Consider the following 26,877-nt stretch of genomic DNA (forward strand, 5'->3'; position numbering starts at 1 on the left):
ACACACACACATACATTACTTACATTTTTTGTCTATATATCTATATAAAAAAAGGCTCCGTATATATGACCCAAAGTAACTAGTAACTAACTACTTGAGTAGATTTTTTATCCGATACTCTTTTACTCTTACTCAAGTAACTATTCAAGACTAGTACTTTTACTTTTACTTGAGTAAATATTTCTAGAATTACTTTTACTTTTACTTGAGTAAAGTTTTTGGGTACTCTACCCACCTCTGCTGATCACTGATAGTGTAGTGGGGCTTTAGGAAAAAAAAGGAAACCTGTCGCATTTAACTAAGCATAACCTTGCTTTACTAACCTGTTTTTCTGTTGGATACTATTGTACAGTGGAAGATGGCATATACTGATTATAGTTTAAATGTTAGGAAGATCTACCAGGAGATCTTAAGTCCCAGCGCCTTAACCACTCGGCCATCCTGGTCACTGTGGGGTTTGTTCGGCTTCAAATTGAGGAATTCTATAAACTGACCTCAAATTGTGGAATTAGATTTTGCTGGTTCTTTGTTTTTAATAACCACATCTAGCCAAATAGCAACTTTCTTCTTTAAAATTAAAATGGCCTTCTTCAAACTAGGAAGTTATGATGTGTGTCTTTTAGATTTTTTTTTGTAGTGGTGTATTTGGGGTCAAAGGTTTTACATTCTTGTCTTGAGGAGTTTTGGTATTTCTGAAAAATTATTTAGCTCCCAATTAGAAACCTTACAATAAACCTAAAACTAAAATGTAATGATATATGCATGTGAAAAAACTAGTTGTATGTATTTGCTTTTGTCAAAAAAAGTAATCTGGTCTTTGTTCAAGAAGCTGTCAATATATTATTTATAATAAATATATTTGTAATACATAAAGGTAATCAAATAAAATTATAAGGTGTGTTATTGATTTACTAGGCTATTTAGTCACTCGTTTCTAGGTTAGCCACATTTTCCCCAAATGTCAACAATATATTCAGCATAAAATCCACTTTAAAAGTTCTACCAGGAGTGTAGAACCCACTTGGCCATCCTGGTTTTGGTAGAAATGCTTTTTTTTTTTTTTTTTTTTGGGGGGGGGGAGTCACAGAAATTCAATTCTGTTGAGTTTTAGTAGATCTTCAAAAAATGTAAACAAGTTAGAAGCTAATAAGTTACAGTATGCAGCAAAAAGAAAGAAAATGTATTGTTCAGTTCAATACATTTTCATAAAAAAAATCATTTTCTTTATTTTTTTTTCTCCATTTAGACTGTAATGTGGCTATCAGTCTAAAGTCTTATAAAAAAGACTTCAGTCTTCTGTGGATTTTGCATGTGTTGTGATGAAGCCTACAGCTGCAATTCACTTTGTAGCTGTAGTTGGCACTGCATCTATGTAAGAGAGGCCAAAAACACAAATGCACTCTCATTTATGAATGCATTTATATTGTCTTTCTATATTATGAGCAAGTTAACAAATGCAATGGAAAAATGATAAAAATGTAAATATTATTTACACTATTTTAGAGTACTCTATTTCAAGTCAAATTTTCCGATCAGGTTTGAGTGAATCATAATAGTGGAAAAGTGTTGCAATGGTACAACACTAGATGTCAGCATTGTATTTTTTGTCTCAAAACACATGTTTTGAGAAAAGAAATACACTTATTACATGAAGATAAAAAAAACTGGACTACATATTACAATCATGATCTAATTGCTTTTCATAATAAAACACGTTCTGAGTGTTCTATTGAAAGTTGTAATTATTTAGCTAAATTGTAGCAATTGGATCCTAAATCCACATCCTGGTCATGTGCTGGTCCTAAGAAGGTTCTGAGGAGGAGCTACCAGGAGAAATTGCTCAGGACCATCTTAGGACCAACACATAACCAGCTTAAACCAGTTCAAACCAGCAGCCATGCTTCACAATGTACCTAACAAATGCTATTTTTTTTTAACAATCATCCTTTTTTTTATGTTTTGTGATGGCAGAATTTGGAGTCATGTTTTTCATTCTTTTTCTGTGGATTTCAAAGGGGGAAAAACATGTATAACAGGAAAAATTACACTGCAAATGAAATACATTTGTGAATACAAATGATATTGAACAGGAGTATAAGCAGGGGCGGATCTAGAAAAATATTGATGGGGTGGCGAGAAGGGGGTAGGAATTTTTGAGGGGTGGCAACATATGGCAGCCGTATATATACTGAATTTAGTCACAGTTATCACAGTTTGATGATAAATATATGTGCACACTACAAAAGGACACAGGCTGCCATTTACAAACTTAATCTCATGCAATCGATGTCTTGCATTTGAAACAGTTATAACAAACATTACAAACATATAGGGAATAAGTGATCATACCCCAAAAAGCACCACCACACTCACTAATGCATACAGTATGCATCAACATGTAATTAAGAGCATTATAAAAGGTTCAGTGTTATCAATATGTCAATTTATTATAAGAAACACAAGACTTTAACACCCAATGACATTTACAGATGGGGAGACTGATTTTCTACTGTTCAGTGTTAATCACATCTAACTCAATTAGTCAAGAGCTACATTTAGCCTTAGATGTTATATGAATATGGTCTCTGAAGCATAGGTTTTATTAGCTGACAATAATAATAAATAAAGAAACATTATAGGCACAAATACAAATGTACTTTTAGAAATTGTTTTTGAAAAATATGGTGTTATTGATTTAGCAAGCTTAAATTAAAACTTCTATGAAAACGTGTGTGACATTCCTTTAAAATAATGTTTTAGTATATCTTTTTTTAAGTATATTTTACTAAGCAATTTCTTACATAATTTCTTTGAGTTAGACCGAACTTTTACTTTGGTGAGTTGTAGGCAGAGTTTCTGTATTTTTTTAACAAAATAATAGTTGTACAGTGGAAAATGGCATATATTGATTATATTAATATTTTTTTTTAACTATTATTATTAGCTAATAGGCCTTCTGGAAGTATAGCATATATATTTCTGTTTGAATTTCTTCAAGTTATACAGAAATTTCATTTTGACAAGTTGTCATAAAGACATTGCCTTTTCTGTCAGTCTATGTATACGATACGAATGAATGACGATAGTTTTATCAAATGAAATGGTGAAATCCTCTGACGTGCACAAGTGTAGCATACATCATGGATCAATATAGTGAAGAGCTGAAAACACCCCGCATGCTTCAGTGTGCGTGTGTGTGTGGGTGTGTGCCTTCAGGGCCGCTGTTGGCCAAATGGGTGCCCTAAGCAGGATTGTATTGTTGTGCCCCCCTTCCTCAAATACGATGATGGAAAAAAACCTACTATAGGGGTGAAAAAATAACTTGAATCAAATAAAAAACTAAATGAATAAATTGTATTATTTACAAAACACAATTGTAGCTCTCGACATTTACCTGTGGCTTTATAGTCTCAAGCATTCAGAAATCATGCAAAAGGAAACTAAGCAGTTTTACTATGATAAAACCATGGTTTATTTTCGTAAGGGTTGTGATATGCACGTTTTTTGTTGAAGAAATTATAAAGACTGTGTCATCTATAGCAAAAAGGTGGCCAAAAATGAAAGATTAAGTGAATATGAATGAAATGTTTGATCAGTAGCCTAAACAAGGATTTGATCGTCCTGTAAATGTAACAGCAGCAATCACATGGCATTTGTAATAACGTACATAAATTGTTTATTTTGTATTTGCCTACATTATGTATTTAAACAGTGTTATTAGTAACCAGTCATTATTGCCCCATTATTTTTTTATATAATGCATTTTAAGCCAAAGGCTATTGATGGCTTAAGTCTGTTTTTACAGCAAAAACAACAACAACAAAAATATTACAGTATATTAATACTTTGTAAATTATTAGAGTCTGGGGATCGCAAATCATTTGAATCAGTTCGGGAGCTCTGAGCGGTTTCGCGAATCATTTGAGTCAGTTCGGGAGTTCAAAGCGGATTCGCGAGTTTGGGGATTGCGAATCATTTGAATCAGTTCGGGAGTTCGTAGCGGGATCGCGAATCATTTGAGTCAGTTATGGGGATCGCGAATCATTTGAGTCTGTTTGGGAGTTAGGAGCGGGATCGCAATTCATTTGAGTCAGTTCGGGAGTTCAAAGCGGGTTCGCGAATCATTTGAGTCAGTTTGGGGATCGCAAACCATTTGAATCAGTTCGGGAGTTAGGAGCGGGTTCGCGAATAATTTCAGGCAGTTTGGGGATCGCGAATCATTTGAATCAGTTCGGGAGTTCGGAGCGGGTTCGCGAATCATTTGAGTCAGTTTGGGGATCGCGAATCATTTGAATCAGTTCGGGAGTTCGTAGCGGGATCGCGAATCATTTGAGTCAGTTATGGGGATCGCGAATCATTTGAGTCAGTTCGGGAGTTCAAAGCAGGTTCGCGAATCATTTGAGTCAGTTTGGGGATCGCAAACCATTTGAATCAGTTCGGGAGTTCGGAGCGGGTTCGCGAATCATTTGAGTCAGTTCGGGAGTTCAAAGCGGGTTCGCGAATCATTTGAGTCAGTTTGGGGATCGCAAATCATTTGAATCAGTTCGGGAGTTCGGAGCCGGATCAGGAATCACGAAAGATTCGCGCTCGTAAATTTTCAAATTGGCCATAACCTTTAATTTGTTGCTGCCAACTGGGGTTTAACTACCATTAATGTATTCAAATTAAAGATTAGGAGTTTAATCACACGAGTCCTAAATCTGTATCATATCATACTGTATACATTTGACTCACACATTTCTCTAATATCATCAAAACTTTGCTGTAAAGCGTTTACAATCACTACATTCCTTGTGCCATCTGATTGGTAGTTTATACTAAGCAAGTATGTAAGCAAGTTGGATGATATACTGTTAAAAATCAGGAAAGCCAGAAATTAATTTTAATTTTAATTTCCTCCTTGTGTATGTACTCCATTATCTCAATATAAAAATGACACAATATAAAAAACACTTTAAAAAGTGTTCTTAATTCACGTGTTGCATATTCACATATATTAAGCTTATATTTTAAAGACAAAGAATCAAAGACATTTCTGACAATGATCATGTGATTGTTTGTAAAGGTGGTAAATGGTTCTTCAGAACATCTCAAATCAGATTGGATTCATCTGGTTTTATCCTTGTCAGCTCTAGTGCTGCTGTCAGTAGAGCAAGTAATATATGACACACCAAATACTAAGATAATCTGAAATCACAATTTTATTTTTTTTTAATACATTTTGTAATGAAACAATGGCATTGTCATTATATAAGTCCTCACTGTATAATACAGTCTTTGTCTATGCATGCTGTGTGTTCTCTCTCTCTCTCTCTCTCTCTCTCTGCCACTCACTCAGACTCTTGTTCTCTCGCTCAGCATCATCTCTTGCAGACAGGGAGTTTTTGCTGACAAGGAAACAAGCTTTTGCACCGTAGTCCAACTTTCAATTTCCATGCTCCTCTATTCATTGTTCAGTATCCCTTTGAAGATCACTGTAGAGTACAAGCCTGAAGACAGGACATCTCTTGAGTCGGATCTTTGTGTTTGCTTTGTTTGCTGCTTTTGGAGAGGCGTTTTCTCTTCTTCACACTTGCAAACGACCTCTTAAGTTGTTGGACATGCTGTAGGAATAGTTGGATTCGCTTTCAAAGCTTAGATGATGTGCTAACTGTGCAAACCTCAGGAGTGGCAATCCTTTAGCATGAGAATCTTAAACAAGCCCGGTAGTCTGAAGATAATGGCTATGGTGAGATCTTCACTGCAGAAAGTGATGCTTTTTCTACAACACATCCAGAGAATGTCCGTTACATCACCACGTTATCAGAAACTGTGCAAGGTAAAAGAGCGTTTTTATTTAATTACTTTGTTTATACTACAAAGGTGATTTTATTCCGATCTGTTTATGATTGTGTGTGTATTTGGGCTCACAGCTTCTCAGTGTTTGAAAATGAAAAGTGCATTCACCAACTTCATTTGGACAATTTTAAAGGCAATTTTCTAAATTTTCAATTAGTTGCATCTCAGCCAAATATTGCATAGCAAAAAATTGACACTTATGAGTGGTTTTGTTGTACAGGGTCACATTTGTCCATTGGACCCAATGCCTGAACCACTCCTGGTCACAGTTTATGGCTGATATCAGTATATTTTCACAGCAATGTTTTGCTTTCTCGTGTGAAGAATATTGGCACATAGACATTTATGAACTTATTAAAGTCTTAAAACAATATGCCAGTCTCTGAATTTCCAGACTAAAAGCAAACAAACTTTCACTGCTTATCTGAAATATGTTCTAAGCTAAGTTTCTGGAATCTTTTCAGAGATTTGGTATGGGACAAAAAAGTAGGCTTGTTCCCAACTTCCCATTTAAGAATATTACATTTATGCTTTATAAAGCTACTGCTTGCATTAAACGATAAATCTAAGAAAAAGAGCAGACAATGGACTGCAATTCAAACATTAAAATATATAAAGAACAAAGTGCAATATTTTGCATAGCTTTTTTTCTTGTCTTTTTTTCTGCACAAGGCATTAATGAATTTCAAATTTCAGGAGGAAACCTATTAAGATAATTTTGAACGCTTACTTTCTGAAATCTTATCAGTTACATACAAATTGGTGCATCAGTGAAAACATATACAGTACATGTTTGGCTCATCTGAACAACATTGATAAGTCAGCACTGAGCATTCTTAACAGAGAGCATTACCTTTTTTTAATTGAAGCTTTGTGCAAATTTACCAGGAGTGGGGTTTGGACCCATGAGAGTATTTGTCTGTTGGATCCAAGTCCAAAACCTTAACCACTCGTTCATCCCGGTTACACGTGCACTAGCTCCTTTTCTTATGGTTTTCTTATGGTTTCAAAACTATTGATCACAGAGAGTTGTTGCAGTATGCACAAACTGCAGTTGGCACCATATCTATGAGATGGCAAGTATCAAGAAGTGCATTGACATTTATAAACTTCTTCTTAATATCTTCCTCACCACAAGTGTGCCAATCTCTGATTTCTCTGACTAAAAGCAACCTTTATTACTTATCTCATAGATGCCAAGTTTCACAACTCTTTAAAAGACTATGTTAGGGATTTAGGCTATTATATTTATTAGGCACATCTCTCAAAAGCACTCTTGTAGCACAGCCTTGTAGTGTGTAGTGGGGTCTCCATTTGGAATAAAATTGAAAAATGATGAACTTGATGATCTGCAGGAAATTACTGGTCTGTGAATCTCACTAACAAGTATGAATACAATTTATAAGCTCTAGATATTATCTTATGGATTTTCATGTTTTGAAGCATATTTGCTCTTGGTTGAACGGAAAGTATGAACAGTAATGATGCACTGACAGTTCAGTTGTTGAAGTGACCCATAACCGTCTTTGTGAATGTCTTTGTGTTTTTACTACAGTTGCATTGAGTTATAATAAAATCATTGGATTGAGGGTAATACATTATCAGCTTATTCACTTATTCAGCACTTACAATATGTAACAGAGTTGTTTGGTTTATTGTCCTAACACCAGGAAGAGTTGATTGTTGTGATCCATATACTTAAAGTATACTTAAATGTATACTTTTATATACTAGAAAGTGGGCCAATTTAGTCCCAAAGAGTATTGAAACAGTACACTTACAAGTATACTAATAGAACACTGATATTTGTATACTTGCTACATAAAGTATACTAAGAAATATGTTGGGACTTTACTTAAATATACTTAATAAAATAAACATGAAGTATACTGCTTTTTGGTAAGGTATCGTTATAGCCAGCAGTCGAATTGTAAAACAATGTCAAGGTGGATGGTGGTGCGGGTGTCCTGTGATTACAAATGCTTACAAAATATGTCTAATTTTTAAACACATTTTTATTTAACAACAAAAACAACAACAACAAAAAAGCGTAATTAAATGAAATGGTTTATGAGCTGTTTTCCTTTTAATTATTGGCTCAGTCTCATCCTCACACACATAGTGCAGGCAGCACAATAATGTTATGTCAGGGCAATGTCTTTTAACTCTAATCAAGAAAATATAAAACCTCATTATGTTGTCGTCTTTTCAAAGAACGCCAGAAGTTGAACTTGAACCATTTTGCACGAAAAATTACGAAAACATGCATGAGCTCACGCACAGCTCGTTAAAATATGAGCTCTGATTGGCCAATAGCTGTTATTTAGTGAACCAATTATTATACTTAAAGAATATTGATATTTAATTTGCATGATAAATTTTAGGTTACATAATACACAGCATTATTGTTCTAAAGGGATGGTAGTTTTACAGAGTGGATGCTTTTTATCATTTTTTTTTAACAAGGGGATCAATCCCCCCACTTCACCCACAATTTGAGCCCTGATTATAGCAGTTGTCCTTCATCTTTTCCAGCTCCACATTTTAGCAGAATAGATAATGATATTAATGGATTCCAGAGTAATAATAAGCAGACTGTCTGTTATGTCTCTGTTTGATGTCTTTCTCTGGCTGTATATCATCACTGCGGCCCTAAACGAGAGAGCTATATTTTTTTCTGATATAAACCAACCTTTCATTATGTCTGTGGAGGCTTTAAGGAGACTGTCACTATAACTGAAAGTTTTATAGATATGAATTACAGCAGACCGTTGAAGGCAGGTGAGGTGTGTGCAGCTTTATTTTGTAGGTAAGTGTTCTGTCAACCACAGATATTCTCTGGATCCTGGTTGGTTTATTTGGATTCCTAGTTATGTGTTTTCCAGATTTTGTGAGGCTGCGTTAGTCTCATTAAAGACATGAAAATTTGCTGAAAATATCTTATACTGAGGACATCTAAGATGTAGATGATTTGGTTTATTCATCGGATTCATGTGGATTTCTTGTGGATTACTGTGATGTTTTTATCAACTATCGTTTTCTGACGGCACCCATTCACTGCTGAGGAGCTGTTGGAGAGCAAGTGATGTGATGCTAAATTGCTCCAAATCAGTTCTGATGAAGAAACAAACTCGTGCACATTTTGGATGGCCTGAGAGAGAGTAGATTTTCAGCTCATTTTAATTTCTGAGTGAACTATTTCTTTAAACAGCAGTGCTCTTTTCTCTTCATTTTAGTCATATTTATAGGCCACGTAAACCAAAGGGACGATCACCTAATCAGAGTCTATTGAGATTAGTTTGAATTGGTGCAATTTCAGCTTCTGCATGCTGTTATGTCTCCTCAGGACATTCAGGCAGATGTTGATACCCAGACTGATCTTTCTCAAAGGGCTCTGGGGAGTCAGATCCAGAATACCAAGGCACAAAAACTTGATAAGTTCGGAGATGTGGACCACATTCATATAGCCTCGAGAAGGTTTGTGCAATATATCCAGCAATATAAACAAACGGTTACCTCCAAGGTCCTGAACTTTCCTTCAAACTCTCATGTTCTTTCAGAGAGTGTTTGGAGGCAGGTGCAGAGAAATGGACAGGACTCATAGCCATCCTTGAAGAGCTTTGGTTCTGGGTAAAGCTGAAGGATGAGGAGCTGACAAGGCAGACGCCGGTGGGAGATGATGTACATACTTTACTGCAGAAACAAGGCTACTGTACGGTCAGTCATGCTGTGTGTGGAAGAGGGAGTGACATTTATTGTGGCTTCAAAATCTGTGTTACTTAGTCTTTCTTTCTATAATTTAAAAGAATGTAAAGTGCATTTTGTTTTAGCTTCAAAAAGGATGCCAAAGCAGTATGTTCACAGGTTAATCAGGCATCTCTGATTATAACGACCAAGAAGAGAACACTTACAGTCCATTTTGTGTAATGTCTTCATATCTTTTTTACATAATGTCTTATAATTTTCCTCTTTGTACCCAGCACCTCCTCCTGTGCACATACTATTGCCTTTTTAAATAGGCATCTTGCAGTCCCTTGATAATATAGATGTTTACTTTAATAACAATGCAAAATAATTAAACCCTTTGATTACTGTTCCTCAAACCGAAGCTGGAATATTGTTTGTTATTGCTCTGCTGAATTATTGATGTCCTTTAGATGTAAAGCACTGTTTTATCACTGTCATTTACTGCATTAAAACATTGCATCAGTTGCAGTAAACAATATTATGAAGTGTTTTTATATATGTAACCGTGACTGAATTAAACAGTATTTTATAGTAAAGCATACCTCATTATTGATTTCACATTTAAATTTTTTTTATATCTGATTTGTTGGTGATTTTATCTTGTTTTATCAATAAAAAACACACAGAATTAAGCAAAAGTTTTCTTTTTGATGTTGACCACAAACGTCTTTCTTCTGGTTCAGTGATTTTGTTTCTCGATTTGTCACTTTCCGCTCAGCTAATGTTTGGGTTTATACATTACTTACCGATTGCTTTTCGAGTAATTATATCTCCCATTTCTCCGCCTCTAAATTGTCTGGAATGAGCTGTAATGGATGTCTAGCTTTATCTGTGTGATTTAGTTTAAATGTCACACCCCTGCATCTTTAATGTGTTGTTTGACACAGGCCCGGCAAAGCGAGTTGATTGGACGGAGGCAGGATGTGAATCAGATGTGTCTGTCTCTGGCTGTTCAACCTACAGCGATGGAAGTCCTGAGCAATACAGAGACGGCTGCGGGTGAGAGACGGCTTTTGTCAGTTTGCGTCCACCCAGAGGGACATTTTATCTTTTGGAGGTTTCTCTTTAATTGCACGGGAATTCTCAGTTATGTTTCTTAAAATAATCAGCATATGTTATGTATAACAATGCTCAGATCATTTGGTCTTGGGAGAATTCGATAAGAAATGTCTTTGATTGCCGGCTTTGATGTCTTGGCAAATCTCAGCAGAGTTTGAGACATTGTTAATATCCTTCTGAAACTCAGATTTGAGATTTACAGTGGTCTATTTCTCAAGAGAAACATCTGAGAAGATGGGGGACAAAAAATAATTTACTCCCATTACTGTGTAGGAGAAAAACGTTGTTGCAGTGACAGATTTCACCGATCAGTCTGGGTTTGTCCTCAATTGTCTGTTTCTATTAAAGACGACACCAAGTGTCAGATTTTATGTGTATTGTCTTTCTGATGTAAATGGTTGTCTCCTGGATTCAAACACTAATTTTTTATTACACCTTTCATTTCTGGAGGTCATAGTTTTAGGCTATAGCGTCGTTGCTGCTTGAGTTATGTGTCTCTGTAATGGCTCAGTGGACACAATAAACCTTATAGGACACAAAGTGAAAAGTGAGAGAGTGCTGAAGGGGACGGATTTAAATCTGAGCTGGATTTATAGCAGCTGATCGCAGAGGAAAGATTAGATTCCAGAGTAAAGAGACACGGTATAAGTGCTGGTCCACAGTAACATGGTTAGGACTAGGACTCCTAAAATATTCAGTCCTGTAAACCCAGTCTACATGTATCTGACATGAACAGATAAATATGAGCAAACAATCTTTACTGACAAAGAGTATTAGTGCATTGAAGCTACTCAGTTAAATAATTTATCTAACTATTCTAAAATGTATGATTTAATAAGAACCACAGTTTTATAAAACAAGTGAATAAATAATTACAATTATGCATGTAAACATATAATGTATATCCTAATTATAGTTGTCCCTAATTTATACAAAAAGGCATGCAAAAACGAAATCATCAAAACAGAATCGAAATTACACTTTTTGGAATCTACATTTACAAGAACCGTCCAAATGAATCGATTTAGTAAAAAGAATTTAAAACACATATCTTTCTATTTTTATTTGACCCTCTAACTCTAGCACTCTATTCTAATTCTATTCTTAGAAAACTTGTCCCTTTTAGACTTGCAGTCTGTTCATTTATACAATTAACAAAAGCAAAAAAGCCTTTAACAGCTTAATCTATTCTTTTTATATTATATCTGGTTTCTTTTTATTTCTTATATAATAGTAAATAATAAAACCTTACTACATGCACAGCGTTAAGCTAACTGAGACTTGTTATAGCACTTACATATCATTGCTCTTTTGTTGATTTTGATTGCTTCTATTGTCCTCATTTAAAAGTCGCTTTGAATAAAAGGATCTGCTAAATGACTAAATGTAAATGTAAAGAACTGAACTTTCCAAAGCTGCATATAAGACGGAGGCATAGCTAAAGTTTGTGACATTGAAACAGCTACTCCACTAATCATAGTTTGAAGTTGCTTACTGTCTACTGTTATGATGTTGTAATCTACTGTAATAATGTAAAGTACGCTATGGTCATCGTGGTCTATAAATGTCACCATAGTATGCAGAAACCCACAGATCAAAGAAAAGATGCTATTTTGGATTAAATAATAACTAAAATGACATGACGTGGAACATCTCACTTGAGGACATATGACTGATGCTGTCTTTAACTTTCGGCAGAGACAGTCCAGGAGGAAAAGATTCGCCAGCTGGCTCAAGCGGTTCAGGAGCAGGCCATCGAGGTCCAGCAGCACTGGGAGCGGTTCAGTGCTCAGGCCGCCAGCTGGACGCACGAGCTTGACTGGGCTCTGGGGAAACTCCAGGACCTCCAACAAGCCATGAACCAACTGGACCTCGGCCTGGCTGAGATGGAGAACGAGAGCTGGCACTCTGAGGAACACAGCATGCTCAACTGTGTGCTGGAGAGCGTGGAAAATACAGTGAGTTCAAATTAAAAATCGCAGGAAGGATGTAAAACGAGGCCCCTTAATCCAATAACTAATAGCAATTAATAATGAGCAACTAATTTGTTACAGGATTTATTAATCATGTCCACTATTGTATCATTACAATTCTTGTAATGATGTATTTTAATGATGTATTAGGTAATGTTGATATTTACGTTTACTAAGACTAATAACTGTTTTAGAATAACTTTTTGTTGTTAGTTAATTCTTTTAGTTAAAGGGTTACTCCACCCCAAAATTAAGATTTTGTCATTAAAGCTGCGGTAGGTAACTTTTGATGCTCTAGGGGTTAATAAACAGAACTGCTTGCGTCTTGCGGAAGAACATCGTAGCTGGAACTACTTCTCTCTGTTTATGTCTATGAAGAATCACAAAGGTACTGGGTTACTCCGCCGCGGTACCCCCGAAGCAATCTAAAATAGTCCGAATATAAACACTTATTATAGGTGCACCCTAGTGATTCAGGACGAGCTAAAAAAAACAGTTTGGAAAATGGATTCATGGTGTACTCGCTTATTATATAAATTTTTCTACATTTTGAACACAAACAAAGTTACGGACCGCAGCTCTGATTGGTTGTTTCTTACCGGGAGCGATGTATTTCTGCAAATGGCAATATGTAAAAAATATATTTGTACAAAAGTTACCTACTGCAGCTTTAATCCCTTACCTCAATGTCATTCCAAACCCGTAAAAGCTCAGTTCGATCCAATTTCATCCAATTTATTTTGGATGAAAACCTGGAGGCTTGAGACTGTCCCATAGACTGCCAAGTAAATAACAGTATCAAGGTCCGTAAAAGATATGAAAATCGTCGTCAGAATGCTCCTTCTGACATCAGACCTGCAATCTGGGTTATATGAAACGATGGGAACACTTTTTGTAAGCGAAGAAAACAAAAACTTTAACAAAGACTTTAATCAATAATTCCTTTGTCAATAGTTTCCTCTGTGTCACTTCATATCACTGTGCTGAGTATGCTCTTCTGTGTCCTCTGTGCCACAAGGATGTGCTGTTTTAGTTTAAATCAAAGTTAAAATACACGTAAAAACAGCACATCCTTGTGGCGCGGAGGACACAAAACATTTCTGTAACTAATTTTAAACAAATAGGAAAAAAATTTAAATGCTACCAAATTAATTTTCTTTCTTATTGATGCAGAATTAGTAATTTTTTTTTTGATTTTGTTTCAGAATTGTTCTTCAAAATGTTTTAATTCCTGATTCATTTAAAGCTTAAAATGATCACCTTTCAGTGTAAACTAGAATTTGTAAAATAGTCTTTTTTTGTTTTGTTTTTAGGAACCTTTTTATTATAATCTCTGCTAGTGTTTGTTTTATAATGACATGCTGTACTGTTCAACATTTATGTATATGCTAACTATATTCAAGATTATTATTAAGAGTCTATCAGTGTTTTTGAGAGAAGAGGGAAGATTTACTCTAGTACTACAGATGTCAGTGTGTTCACTCTCTATTCTTCAGTTTATTCCAGTTTGACCTCCACAGACTTAGATCTTTGTTTTACACTTGGATATGTCACAGGCAGCACATCCCTCATGTCTCATGTGATGATCAAATATGACAGCTTCTTTGTAATTTTAGCCTAGAATAGTATACGGCAGATCCAGTGAAAGATCAGACTTGACTGTACAAATGCATCTGTTTGATTGGACCGTCCCAAGCTTTATGTATCCATGGTCATGCTAAGTTTAAATAATGTAAATAAAAGTTTTAATTTAATCACCCCATCCAAGGCCATTCAAGATGTAGATGTGTTTGTTTCTTCATCTGAACAGATTTAAAGAAATTACTTAAAAAATCACTGAAACAACAATGAAGACTCTGCAGTGAATGGGTGCCAATGAGTCCAAACAGCTGATAAAAACATCACAATAATCCACACCACTCCAGTCCATCACTTAAGGCTCAATGTTTGTAATAAACATGTTCATCCTTAAGAAGTTTGAAACTTCAAGAGTCCTCTATCCAAAATATTGCTTTATTTTTTGAGTCCAGTGTATTTTGTTGTGAGAGGACAACAGGGGATGGATTCTTTTCTCTGGAGGAAGCGTTATTATGGAATAAGGACTATTTTGGCAACGCCATGATGGATATGTTCCGTCCGTACACTCTTATACTCAGTTTTTCACTTCACAAGATAATAATTGAATTAATTAGCTGTTTGGACTCTCATTCTGACGGCACCCATTCACTGCAATGGATCTAATGGTGAGCGATTGATTTAATGCTAAATTACTCCAAATGTAGGAACAAACTCATTTACATCTTGGATGGCCTGAGAGGGAGTAAATGTTTAGCAGGTTTTTTATTTTTGGGTGAACTAAAGGTCAAAATGTCAGATAATTTACACCTCAGGTTTAGAATATTACCCACATAATAGCTATAAAGATGCCAATTTGTGCCACTTTGGCAACACATTATTAGAGCCCGATGGCATCCCACTCTGAAATGCTCATAAGGTGCATTCAAACCCCAGCGTTGACCTTAAAGAATCGATTATTCTGAATCATGCATTAGGATCACTCAAACCACACAGAGTCCAGTCTGTTTTTGATTTCTAATTTACCCCACAGCGTTGACGAGTGTGTGACTGTCATGTTGTTTTGAGGATCCTGTGGGCAGAAATATTGACCCTCGGTATCGATCTGGGCAGCTGGAGAACATAGATAATTAAGCTGCTACTGCCCAATGACACTCTTGGGCCTTGTTTCACAAACACCCCTCATCAAACCAAAGTCAGGCTGCTACTAACTCAGTTTTAGAGCTCGAACAACAACATTATTCACCCCAAGTGAGCATTTTGGGATTTCATGTAATAGTTATAATTGAAGTATAACTGAGAGAGTTGCACCATTTGTGCTGTTGGGATGTGGCACTGTCTGTCACACAAGATGAAAAGGGCACTCATTATATTTTGGCAGAGATGTGTCTCCACGGACTTTTGAAGACAGACGTGTCGGATAATGAGCGTCTGGTCATTTCAGGAGTGAAGTACCAGAGACTTCTTTCTCATATTCTCAGAACGATGTCTTGATTTTTCTCCAGACTGCCCCCTGCTTAGTCATCTCATAGTTTAAAGCACTGTAATTTCCCTCTGATCTTAGCTACCATTATGTCTGTTTCGATCAGAACATTATGGTCTGATAGCACAGTAAGATGTTAGGCATCATTTTTTATCTTGCCATTTGGTATAGTCATAATCCTTCCATCTCGATTGTTTGAGAATATTTTTCTTTTTCAATTCTTACCAGGGGATTGTGGGTAATCACCAGCACTTGCAATGCTCTCAGACAGATAAGAGACATTTCTCCCATGACCTCTTGTCTGGTAAGTTGGGTAAACATTTTTAAACATTTGTCAGTACTCGCATAGTCATGGAAAACCTTTTTAATTTTAATATGGTGTTTTTCAAGCCTGGAAGACTTATGTGAATTAATAAAAAGTACTTGAAAAGTCATTTCTGTAGTGAATGGGTGTACACTACCATTCAAAATTATGGGGTCAGTTAGACATGACTTTGTAAAGATATTATCACTTTTTCAGCACGAATGCATTTAATTGATTAAAAGTGACAGTAAAGATATTTATAATGTTACAAAAGATTTGAAAAGATTTTCAAATACATGCTGTTCTTTTTAACTTTCTACTCATGAAAGAATCCTGGAAAAAAATATTGATAGTAATCAGAAAGATCTCTGAAGGATCGTGTGACACTGAAGACTGAAGTAATGATGCTGAAAATACAGCTTTGCATCACAAGAATAATTTACAAAACAATAGAAAAAGTTATTTTAAATCATATTGATATTTCATAATATTACTCTTTTATTGTATTTCTGTTTTTGTTCAAATAAATGCATCATAACAGACTTTCAAAAAAGAATATAAAATCTTCAACCCCAAGCTTTTGAATGGTAATGCACTTTTTTTTTTCAGTTTTACTCAACTCTAGGATATTCACCAGCTGGCTAGAAATTGCTCTATGTTTCATTTTTTCTTAAAAATCTTCATTCGGGCAACCAGAAACAGCTGAAGAAGTCATGAAAAATCATTGTTCAGAAAAGTAGAGAAAACCCAGTTTGTCTTAAATCCGTTTCCCCCTGTATAATAAAAACCATTCTGCGTGAAAGTGATTCAAATGTCATGACTTTGAAACCTTCTGTCTCCCAACCAGCTTCCGTTCAGTTCCCTTGGCAAAGAGCTGTTTTTCATAACGGTGTCCCTTATTATATCAAGTGAGTGTTTCATACATGATCATCTCTGCCTTGATTTCCCATGTGTTCAGTTTTGCATCCGAATGAAGTTGTTCAACAAATTTTAATCTAGTTGCAGTCACCCTTACTAAAATGTATTATAATCATTCCCTTCAGAAATCATTCGAATATGCTAATTTGCTGCTCAAGAAGCATTTCTTATTATTATAAATGATGAATATTTTTGCATCCTCACAGAATAAAAGTATTGATTTTGTACAATAAAAATATGAATAATTGTGAGAAACTCAATTATATTCTTATACTCACCAGATACCGAAATACATTTTCCATGGTGGTGAATTGCAGTGAATTATTATGAATTATCTTTCAGTCATGAGCAGCAGACCACCTCATGGGATCATCCAAAGATGACACAGCTATTTCAGTCAATGGGTTTGTTCTTGCTCCTGTCAATCACTGTCAAGTCTTTCTGTCCATGTAGTTCACTAAACATGTTCAGTATGCATGCTTTCTTACATTTTACTCTTTATTTGAACTTGAGAACTAGGACTTTTCTTCTTGATAATATTCACATCCAGTCTTTATGTTTTACCCTCAATGTGCAGCTGATCTGAGCCATGTGCGTTTCTCTGCTTACCGCACGGCGATGAAGAGCCGCCGGCTACAGAAAGCCCTCTGCTGTGAGTGATACCTTATCATTTAAGTCTTATATGCTTTCCTAATAAAAAACAGTTCCATGGATCTTCTGTGGGGGATTTTGTAGCAAATACCATATGCTTTTGGACATTTATCATTGCATTGCAAATTACCATCAATGTGAAAAACCCCTCATCACTTCTCACTCGAAATGACTTTTGGAAGTAAACAGATTACTGCAGAAGACAAAGGCAGTTTCAACGAAGCAATCTCCAGCTCTATCTGCTCATTTTGTCAGGACGTTTCTGGTGCACTAGCTATGAGCCTTTGATCTTTAGTAGGAGTTTTGAGAGCATTAGAGCCGGCAGGCCACCCGCTGACAGCATTAGTACAGAAATAGCCTTCAGTCAGGTTAGCCGGATGGTGTTTTTGGTAACAGACAGCAGCTGCTTTCTGCTTCATATCTTTGAACGTGGGTGGTGTTGTGAAAGGCTAGTTGTTGAAATGTATAATTGGTTGCAAATCTGATGAATGCTGATAAGAAATATCATTTTTTTCTGCCTTTTCAGTAGGGAATTTTCATTACACGCCAACGGATGAGTTACGCTCCGGTGACTTTCATTAAAATGCGTTGAATGGAATTCATTGTGGAGACTGAAATGAGTGGAGATGAAATCTGTCTGTCTGTTTCAGTGGACCTCTTGGAGCTCAGCATCGCACAGGGTGTCTTTGATCAACACAAACTCACGCAGAATGGACAGCTACTGGAGATTCCAGGCATCATAAACTGTCTCTGCACAATCTACCGTGAACTTCAGCAGGTGCATCCGGATCTAGTTAATGTGCCTTTGTGTGTGGATCTGTGTCTCAACTGGCTTCTAAAGGTTTACGACAGGTCTGTATGGGTTTTATCTTTAAAACAGTGGCCTTTATTTAGACACTTAAAGGAATAGTTCAACCAAAAAAAAAATATATTTGTTGAAAATGTTCTCCCCCTTAGGCCCTCAGAGATGTAGATGAGTTTGATTAACAGAACAGATTTGGAGAAATGTAGCATCGATTGTTCACCTATGGATCCTCTGCAGTGAATGGGTGCCGCCAGAATGAGAGTCCAAACAGCTGATAAAAACATCACAATAATCCACACTACTCCAGTCCATCATTTAATGTCTTGTGAAGTGAAAATCTGCATGTTTGTAATAAATAAATCCATCCAAGGTATTTTATTTCCATAATTCCATAATAATAATGCTTCCTCCAGTGAAAATGTCAACTGAAACATTTGTTTAGAACAGTTTTGGACTGTTTTTTGCTTATAAAGTGTGCTTGATCTCTGCATGTTTCTCTCCTGATTCACACTAGATTACTTTTTCAGTGGAGAAAGCAATATTATGGTTTGAGGACTCTCTATCTATTTTATTTGGATTGGTTTAAATGGTTTAAAGTTAAAAAGGTCAGGATTGCTTTGCTTATTACAACACATACAAAGTTTGTGAAGAATGCACATTACTTGTGGATTATTTAGATGTTTTTATCAGCCTGTTGGACTCTCATTTTGACGGCACCCATTCACTGCAGAGCATCCATTGGTGAGCAAGTGATGTAATGCTAAATCTCTCCAAATCTTCAAAATCTCCAAACTCATCTACATCTTAGATGGCCTAAGGGTGAGTAAATTAAATTTTTTGGGTGGACTATTCTTTTAAGTCAAACTTAAAAATGTATAAATGCATCCAATAAATTAAGCAAGGCATTTATTAAGTAAAAAATATATGAAGGCATTTTTTTGCCAGCTTAATCATAAAAAAGATTATACTTTTTGTGTCAGTTCTGTTCTGAAAAAAAAGCTTAACTCTTGGTTCAATTTTTATCTAATAATGACATTTATGAAATTTTAAATCTGAATAAGTTGTCCAATTCTTTTTAATGCCACTAAAATGTGTGTCTCATGACCACTAAACGATTGCAGACAATCCTCTTGCAATGGTTGCTCTCATACATATTTGATGTAACGCTTTATGTTAATTTGCAGTCCTGCAGCAATATTTCTGTTTTTGCCAAGAGGACAAGCTGACACAACACATCTTAGTAAAGACATAACCAGTGTTTTTCCCCAAGATAATCTGCATTTAAAATATAATAAGTAATTTGGGAGGTATATACATAAATGTAAGTGTAGCCAGAAGGCTGTGCAAGAATTCAGTGTATTGTTGCTACAACTAACATCCCAGTTTTGTTTGAACAACATTTAAAAAAAAAAACAAATGTTCATATTGAATTTGCATTTTGCTGTCTTTATTTTTATTTTTTTTATAGCGACAGAAGTGGAAAAGTTCAAGTGTTGTCCATGAAGATCGGCCTGTTTTCTCTTTCAAAAGGACCACTAAAGGATAAGTACAAATGCAAGTGCTTTGATACTGAAAATAAGTGGCATAAAATATTCTATCCTTCTTTCAGTTTATAAATTAATTAAGTGCTGTTCTCTCTTTCACTTTAATGCATGTGCACAATTTCACTTTGATCTCAGTGTCTCAGACCTACTGAGAATTGAATGCAACTCTGTCCTTGCTGTAGCTCCTACAAGGACATTTATAAATTGGATCTTAAGTCTAAAATCTTAGCCGCTCACCCTCCTGGTCTCATCATGTTTCGCTGCTGCTGTCCTCCACAGATCTGTTCGCTGAGGTGGCCGGCGCTGCAGGCGTCTGTAACCAGAGACAGCTGGCGTTACTGCTTCACAACAGCATCCAGATCCCACACCAGCTCGGGGAGGCCGCAGCCTTCGGAGGGGGTAACATGGAGCCCAGTGTCCGGAGCTGCTTTCAGAATGTGAGTTAACACTAGAAAACAAGATCATGAGAGACCTCTCTTCATAGCTTTCTATCAGGTCAAAACAAGACCGATTCTCCTGAGAATAATAATTATTCATAATAATAATTTATTACATTTATATAGTGCTTTTCTAGGCTCTCAAAGCGCTTTACATTGTCAGGGGGTATCTCCTCATCCACCAGAAATGTTATTTCTGTATTATATTTAGGTATTAGTATTAATATTTAAAATTACCTTTTGTATATATACTTTCAGCTTAGTCTAATAATATCATAATACACTTTTTTTGGTTGCACTTTATTTTACACTACGTGTACTAGCCTGTACTTATAGTGTACTTACAGTGTATTTATCTAAGAAAGTTCTGGTAAAACAAGGTAACTACATGGGGTAGGGTTAGGTTTAGGGGTAGGTTCAGGGTTAGTACCTAGTTGTTACATAGTTATTGTAATTACTTTAATAAGTACATAGTATGTACACGAGGAACAGGACTATAAAATAAAGTGCTACCCTTTTTTAATAGTGTGCTTTTGTTTTGTTAGTTTTAGTTCTGAGTTGTTTTTATGTTTTATTTAATTCCAAAGCATTGAGATTAAATCAAGGTTAAAGGGAGATTTATGAGTTATAATTTTCTATAGCCTGTTAAAGTTTTATTATTATTTTGAATTGCTTTATTTTTATTATTCAGGTTTCGTTTTATTTCAATTTTTTGTATTATTGTTTAAGTTTTTATTTTTATTTCAGTTTTAGTTTAGTTTAGTTGTAGTTTTGATTTATGTCCAGTTATTTTAGCGCCTAAACTTATTTCGTTGTTGCAAAAACAACATCTCAAATTTGTTTATTTCGTTTTTTTGTCTAATATTTATATTTCACCTTTATTTGAGTTAGTTGTATGGTAATCAGTGTAACACCAAAGTGTGCACTTGAAAAATCAGATCTCAGGACAAACTTCTTCCAAAGCCAAATGATCTACACATATTTTTTTAAGTACAAAAAAGTATGCATACATTAAAAGTTGACAATGTAAAAATAATTCTGACATGAAAATCAATGAACATGATTCTATGAAACATAATTCAGGTGTGCGAGACATGATATATTCCTAAAATGAGGGCGGATGCACAGGCTTGTTTATCATTACACTTTACTGAGTTTTGACATATAAATAAATGATGAGCTCAGTTATAAGAGTGGATTTACATCGCCACTTTCAGACGCTTAGCACTCGATTCGACAGCTGACGCACAAGCTACCGAGAGATATTTAAATGAAATCCACTTGATTTGTGCACGCACATTCCCATAATATCCCATGATGGAGTGCTTTATGATGTGGACCACATCCGCTGGTGTAATGGAGTATTTATAAATCCCTTCAGCTCTCCTTAAAGCCATCCTGGACGGAGCCTCCAATACTTCTCTGTTTTACTTGGGTCACAGTGGAGCTCTTTTCATTTAATGTTGCATGTAATGAAAAACTCTTGATAGTCCTGCTTTAACTGGCCCGCTGTAATTGATTCATAACAGTTGTAGTAGTTTTAAAGTCACGGGGGAGACACAAATGATCACAATTGGCCTCATTTGCTTCACTTCAAAATTACTAATGGATCTCTTCCCCTCAGGCTTAATAAGGTTGTGATAGGATATTATAGTTTTTGGGTTGTAGTTGAATATGCTTCTGAAATGATAAAGAGACCATCTGAGTGCTTTTAGACTCAGACGGCTCCATTATAGAGCGTCTTGCAGTGCATTGTGGTTATAATTGAGGGGTTTGTCTGTCGTCTGGGGTTCAGGTGGGCCGTGATGATGTCATTGAGCTGCAGCAGTTTGTGGACTGGATGCATTTGGAGCCGCAGTCGATGGTCTGGTTGCCTGTACTTCATAGAGTCGCCGCTGCAGAAACCGCCAAACATCAGGCCAAATGTAACATCTGTAAAGAGTGTCCCATGGTGGGCTTCAGGTAGACAAAGGGAATTATGGTGAAATTTGTTTTAGGGTGGACAGTTATGAAATTGTTATATAGAAAACAGAACATTTTTTTCAGCAAAGGAGGTGCATAACATTAGCCTATATTATTATTATTACAATAAATTTATACAATACAATATACAATTAAAATAAATAAAATAAATTATAATAAAAATGTAAATAATAATAACAATGTTGCACTTTTTATTATTTATTACATATATTTTTTAACTTTTTTTTTTTACTATACTTTATTATACTTATACTTTTATTAGCTATTAATAACATTTGTTAATAATATATAATATGGGACCCTGGAGCACAAAACCAGTCTTAAGTCGATGTGGTATATTTGTAGCAATAGCCAAAACAAAAAACAAAAAAACACTGTATGGGTCAAATTATACATTTTTCTTTTATGACAAAAATCATTAGGTTATTAAGTAAAGATCATTTTCCGTGAAGATATTTTGTGAATTTTTCTTAAACTGACTGTTAATATATCAAAACTTTATTTTTGATTAGTAATAAGCATTGCTAGGAATTCATTTGGACATATTCAAAGTTAATTTCTCTATATTTAGATTTTTTTTTGCTCCCTCAGATTCCAGATTTTCAAATAGTTGTATCTTGACCAAATATTGCAGTATCATAACAAACCATACATCAATGGAAAGCTTAGTTTTGTGGTCCAAGTTCACATATTATTATTAATAAATATAATAAATATTATAATAAATTCTAATAATATATGATTAATTATGCTTTATATATTCTTTATTATTGTGTAAAAACCCTGATATTTGTGATTTCATTACTTTCTTGCAGTTAACATTACAATTAAATATTTATAAAAAGTGTTGATATTTAAAATGATACAATAAAACACACTATAATTATAATAGTAATACTAAAAATTTCAATATCTTGTCAGAATGGACAACAAGTTTTTTCAATGTATATTATTTGTGGACAGTGCCATAAAAGTCAAGTCATATTTATTTAAATAGCACTTTATAGATCGTTTTCGAGAAGCTTTACAGTAATAAACCGAAAAAAAGTATTAAGGTTGCAAAATTCTTAAATAATTAAATGTAAGTTATAAGCAGCTCTACAGAGAACAACAGTGTCATTGTTCAGCTCAGTTTAGTTCAGTGTTCGATGCTCGTATCAGTGTTGCAAAACTCATAGCTGCTAGTGTGTTAAGCTGCATCTGTTTATCTCTAAGGTATCGGAGTCTGAAGCACTTCAGCTACAATGTGTGTCAGATGTGTTTCTTCTCGGGAAGGATTTCCAAGGACCATCATCTCAGATATCCAATGGTGGAGTACTGCACCCCTGTGAGCATCTGGAAGACGCTTGTGTTTTGTTGTTTTCAAATGGTTCATTGTAAAAAATGGTTCAGAAATAATTAATTATATTTTATAATATAAATTATATTTATATTAGGGCTGTCAGTCTATTTAAAGTTTTAATCTAATCAATGACATGATGTTTAGATTAATTAATCACAAAATAAATTTGAATATGAAAATACATACAAAAGATCATTTAAATCCATCAATTAGACATTACAAATTTTAGTTTTAGAAATTATTATTTTAATTATTTGATTCAACATCAGATTTATTACACATAAACATTAAGGCTACAATGGTTTAACATAAACTATGGAACACCAAAGAAGAGAAACTCTGAGAAACATCTCAGTATTTATTTATTTTTTTGTTTGTAAAATGGAAGTCATTAACCAAAACAGTAAATGTCTTTATGAGTCATTAATTCAACGGTTGATTCATTCAGGATTCAGGAATGAAGTAAACCACTCTCTTTATGAATGGGCTTTTGAATCATTGATTCACACGATTCGTTCTAAACGCGGATTCATTCAGAAACTAAACACGCTGTGTTGCTTGAAGCTGCACAACAATTCTGCTATGGCTTTAAAGGTAATATATTCTTTACAACATTGAGCAAAACACGTAATATTGTGTTTAAAATCTAACACATTAACCTTTACTTTTATTGAACTTTTTTCTAAAATCAGCACTTGTGTAATATAGCCTACTGCTCTTGCTGCACATGTGATATCGCTTATTGTATGATATAAATAGGAGACAAAAACACATACGATGGCATTCTCGCACCAATATTTTGAATTTTAGGGCATAGCTGTATTCAGTGCATGAGTTGTTGACCTTCATCATATTTGTCAACAGTATGAAATGTAAGATGATATACAGGTCTGGGCGTGGGGTCAGTGTGTTAACTGCATTAAAATATTTAAGTCGCCTTATTTTTCATAACTACAGAGTAATTCACTCAAGAGCAGTGAGTGATTTTCTTTCTTTCATTTTCCTGTATTAAAGGGATAGTTCACCCAAAAATTTACATTTTATTCTTTCTTCAGTAGAAGACATACCAGGATTTTTTTTACTCAAACCGTTGCAGTGTATCATTCTTATAATGGAAGTGGATGGGAATCACGGTTAAAACATACAATAAAACAAAAACAAAAAAACACAAACAAAACCAAATTAAACCCTGCGGCTCGATCCGTACACTGATCCATAAAGACAAGAAACTGAACAGAATTGATCATTTTTTACTTCTGATTCATGCAATGTGTAAACTGTCATCCTATGCGTGTTCTCAGCATAGACAGTAAAAGAAATGGACACAGCGACCCCATTGGAACTCAATTGAGACAAATGAAGCTCAGTTTTAGCGTTTTTTAGCACTTCCGCTTCTGACGCGCAGACTCAAACGAAGCTTGACGACGTCAGCAACCTGTCTGACAGATGTAAATCTTCTAGTAGCTGTGCGTGCAAACTGCCATCGTTAATCTTGCAGAGACGGCGAGCTTGAGCGGGGAGTTCTTTGTCGTGAGTGAGCAGGAGTAAGTATTCTGATTAATTATTTTGTATAGTATTTTAAAATGTAACGGCAGTACACCATATTAAGTTAATTGCCTGCGAGCTTCTCCTCCTGTCTGCACGGTAATGCGACAGAGAGCCAAGTGGTTATGACGCAATCGTTAGCCTATTTTTTACAAAAACTGTTTCTACGGGGCCATAATGTAACATAGAAGGTAATGGAGCCCTTTATACATTGTTGTGTATCTTTAGAAATAAATAATGGACAAACAGAGTCTTTAAATGCCTCAGATGTAAAGTTATTCGCTGTCAAAGTGACGCCAAAATGAATGGGAGTCAATGGGAATGCTAACGCAAGTGAAGTTCTGCTAAAAGATGGCAGCCCCCACCCGACTTCAACTTCCGGTCGAGTTCCTTGCCCCTTGGTTCTCAGCGGGAGGTGCGAGGCGTCTTCTCCTTCACTTGCTTTATGGCGGATCGCAGACTTATAAGTGCATTACCGCCACCTATCTCTCAAGTGGACCATTGACACTCCTAATTGAGATTGTAGATAGAGAGTCAATGGTCCATTTGAGAGATAGGTGGTGGTCAATATTACTTAATATTAGATTGTGAAGTTAACGATCATGCAATTAATCACGATTAAATATTTGAATCGATTGACAGCCCTAAAATATAATATTAGATATTTTATATATCTACTTTATTGTGTGTGTAGAAGTGCATTAATATTTTAGATTTTTTTTTTTTTTTTGAATTTTGTATGCCTAAATGTCTAAACACTCCTGTCTCTGTCACTGTAATTCTTCATGCACAACAGAACATTTCCCTACAGCCTCTCTGTTACAGACCACCTCAGGAGAAGATGTGCGAGACTTCACCAAGGTGCTGAAAAACAAGTTCCGCTCAAAGAAGTACTTCACCAAACACCCTCGGCTCGGCTACCTGCCCGTGCAGACCATCCTGGAGGAAGAGCATTTAGAGACGTGAGTTTGTCCAGTGCATATATTCAAGAATATATCATCTTTCCTCTCTAATTCTTGTCTAAAAAGCGCAAGAATAAACTATATTATACGTCCTAGATTTACACTACAGGATGCCATTTCTCTATTGTAGCAATTCCCGTCATCGCTCAGCCTCATGGGAAACATGCTTCTCTGATTTTGTTTTGCTGAGGAGTTCATTAATTACTAAAGGTCTATTCATGTGTCATTCGAAAGCTGGAACAGATGAGAGGCCATTCATTCATGAAATTCCAAAGCTGCCACTTCAACATCAACACGTAAATGTTGCTTCCCTCTCGTGGATGTGAATTTAATTACAAAAGCAATCAGGTGTCTGTTTAGTGAGATCGAGGGGGAAATGAAGAGACAGGACATTTATCATGTTCTCAACAGTCTTTAATATTGAAATAAACCAGCTGTTCTCGCTGGCTGTTGTAATGTCAGAGCACAGATAATAGTAGTTTTGTGTTGAGTGTCTTTATTATGTGTCCGGATTCATTATATGAGTGTCTGCTTGTGGTTTTGTTGTCCTTTCAGTTCTTATTTGCTTATTTTTATGTTTTGCAATATTAAAGTTTATTGTCCTAGACCCAGATGCTTAATGTTAAACTATGAAAAAAAACAATACATATATTTTTTTAAATTAAATAGATTAAGTAGAGCGCAGTCTCGGGAGTACCCCCCGGCCTGCGA

At 35.3% G+C, this 26,877-nt stretch overlaps 2 protein-coding genes across 2 annotated transcripts; both read left to right on the top strand.

Moving 5' to 3' along the window:
• Nucleotides 1-5,425: 5,425 nt before the first annotated feature.
• LOC127976032 (utrophin-like) lies at nucleotides 5,426-11,247 on the top strand. Its single transcript, XM_052580128.1, has 5 exons — nucleotides 5,426-5,818; nucleotides 9,185-9,315; nucleotides 9,399-9,555; nucleotides 10,473-10,584; nucleotides 11,156-11,247. The coding sequence occupies exons 1-5, from the start codon at nucleotides 5,684-5,686 to the stop codon at nucleotides 11,245-11,247; spliced, it is 627 nt and encodes a 208-aa protein (XP_052436088.1). The 5' UTR covers nucleotides 5,426-5,683.
• Nucleotides 11,248-12,342: 1,095 nt separating this feature from the next.
• LOC127976501 (utrophin-like) lies at nucleotides 12,343-26,440 on the top strand. Its single transcript, XM_052580950.1, has 11 exons — nucleotides 12,343-12,602; nucleotides 15,904-15,979; nucleotides 16,827-16,887; nucleotides 17,240-17,301; nucleotides 17,475-17,549; nucleotides 18,199-18,400; nucleotides 19,822-19,907; nucleotides 20,177-20,334; nucleotides 22,130-22,296; nucleotides 23,533-23,644; nucleotides 26,030-26,440. The coding sequence occupies exons 1-11, from the start codon at nucleotides 12,501-12,503 to the stop codon at nucleotides 26,168-26,170; spliced, it is 1,242 nt and encodes a 413-aa protein (XP_052436910.1). The 5' UTR covers nucleotides 12,343-12,500; the 3' UTR covers nucleotides 26,171-26,440.
• Nucleotides 26,441-26,877: the final 437 nt, after the last annotated feature.

Source organism: Carassius gibelio, chromosome B17 (assembly GCF_023724105.1).
Source record: "Carassius gibelio isolate Cgi1373 ecotype wild population from Czech Republic chromosome B17, carGib1.2-hapl.c, whole genome shotgun sequence".
Taxonomy (NCBI): domain Eukaryota; kingdom Metazoa; phylum Chordata; class Actinopteri; order Cypriniformes; family Cyprinidae; genus Carassius; species Carassius gibelio.

Bases quoted from the DNA above. Each gene is read 5' to 3' on its own strand.
- LOC127976032 (XM_052580128.1), top strand. From the start codon at position 5,684: ATGAGAATCTTAAACAAGCCCGGTAGTCTGAAGATAATGGCTATGGTG. The intron at 9,316-9,398 runs GTTTGTGCAATA...ATGTTCTTTCAG, and splicing joins ATTCATATAGCCTCGAGAAG to AGAGTGTTTGGAGGCAGGTG. The intron at 9,556-10,472 runs GTCAGTCATGCT...TGTTTGACACAG, and splicing joins AGAAACAAGGCTACTGTACG to GCCCGGCAAAGCGAGTTGAT.
- LOC127976501 (XM_052580950.1), top strand. From the start codon at position 12,501: ATGAACCAACTGGACCTCGGCCTGGCTGAGATGGAGAACGAGAGCTGG. The intron at 15,980-16,826 runs GTAAGTTGGGTA...TCTCCCAACCAG, and splicing joins CTCCCATGACCTCTTGTCTG to CTTCCGTTCAGTTCCCTTGG. The intron at 20,335-22,129 runs GTGAGTTAACAC...TCTGGGGTTCAG, and splicing joins TCCGGAGCTGCTTTCAGAAT to GTGGGCCGTGATGATGTCAT.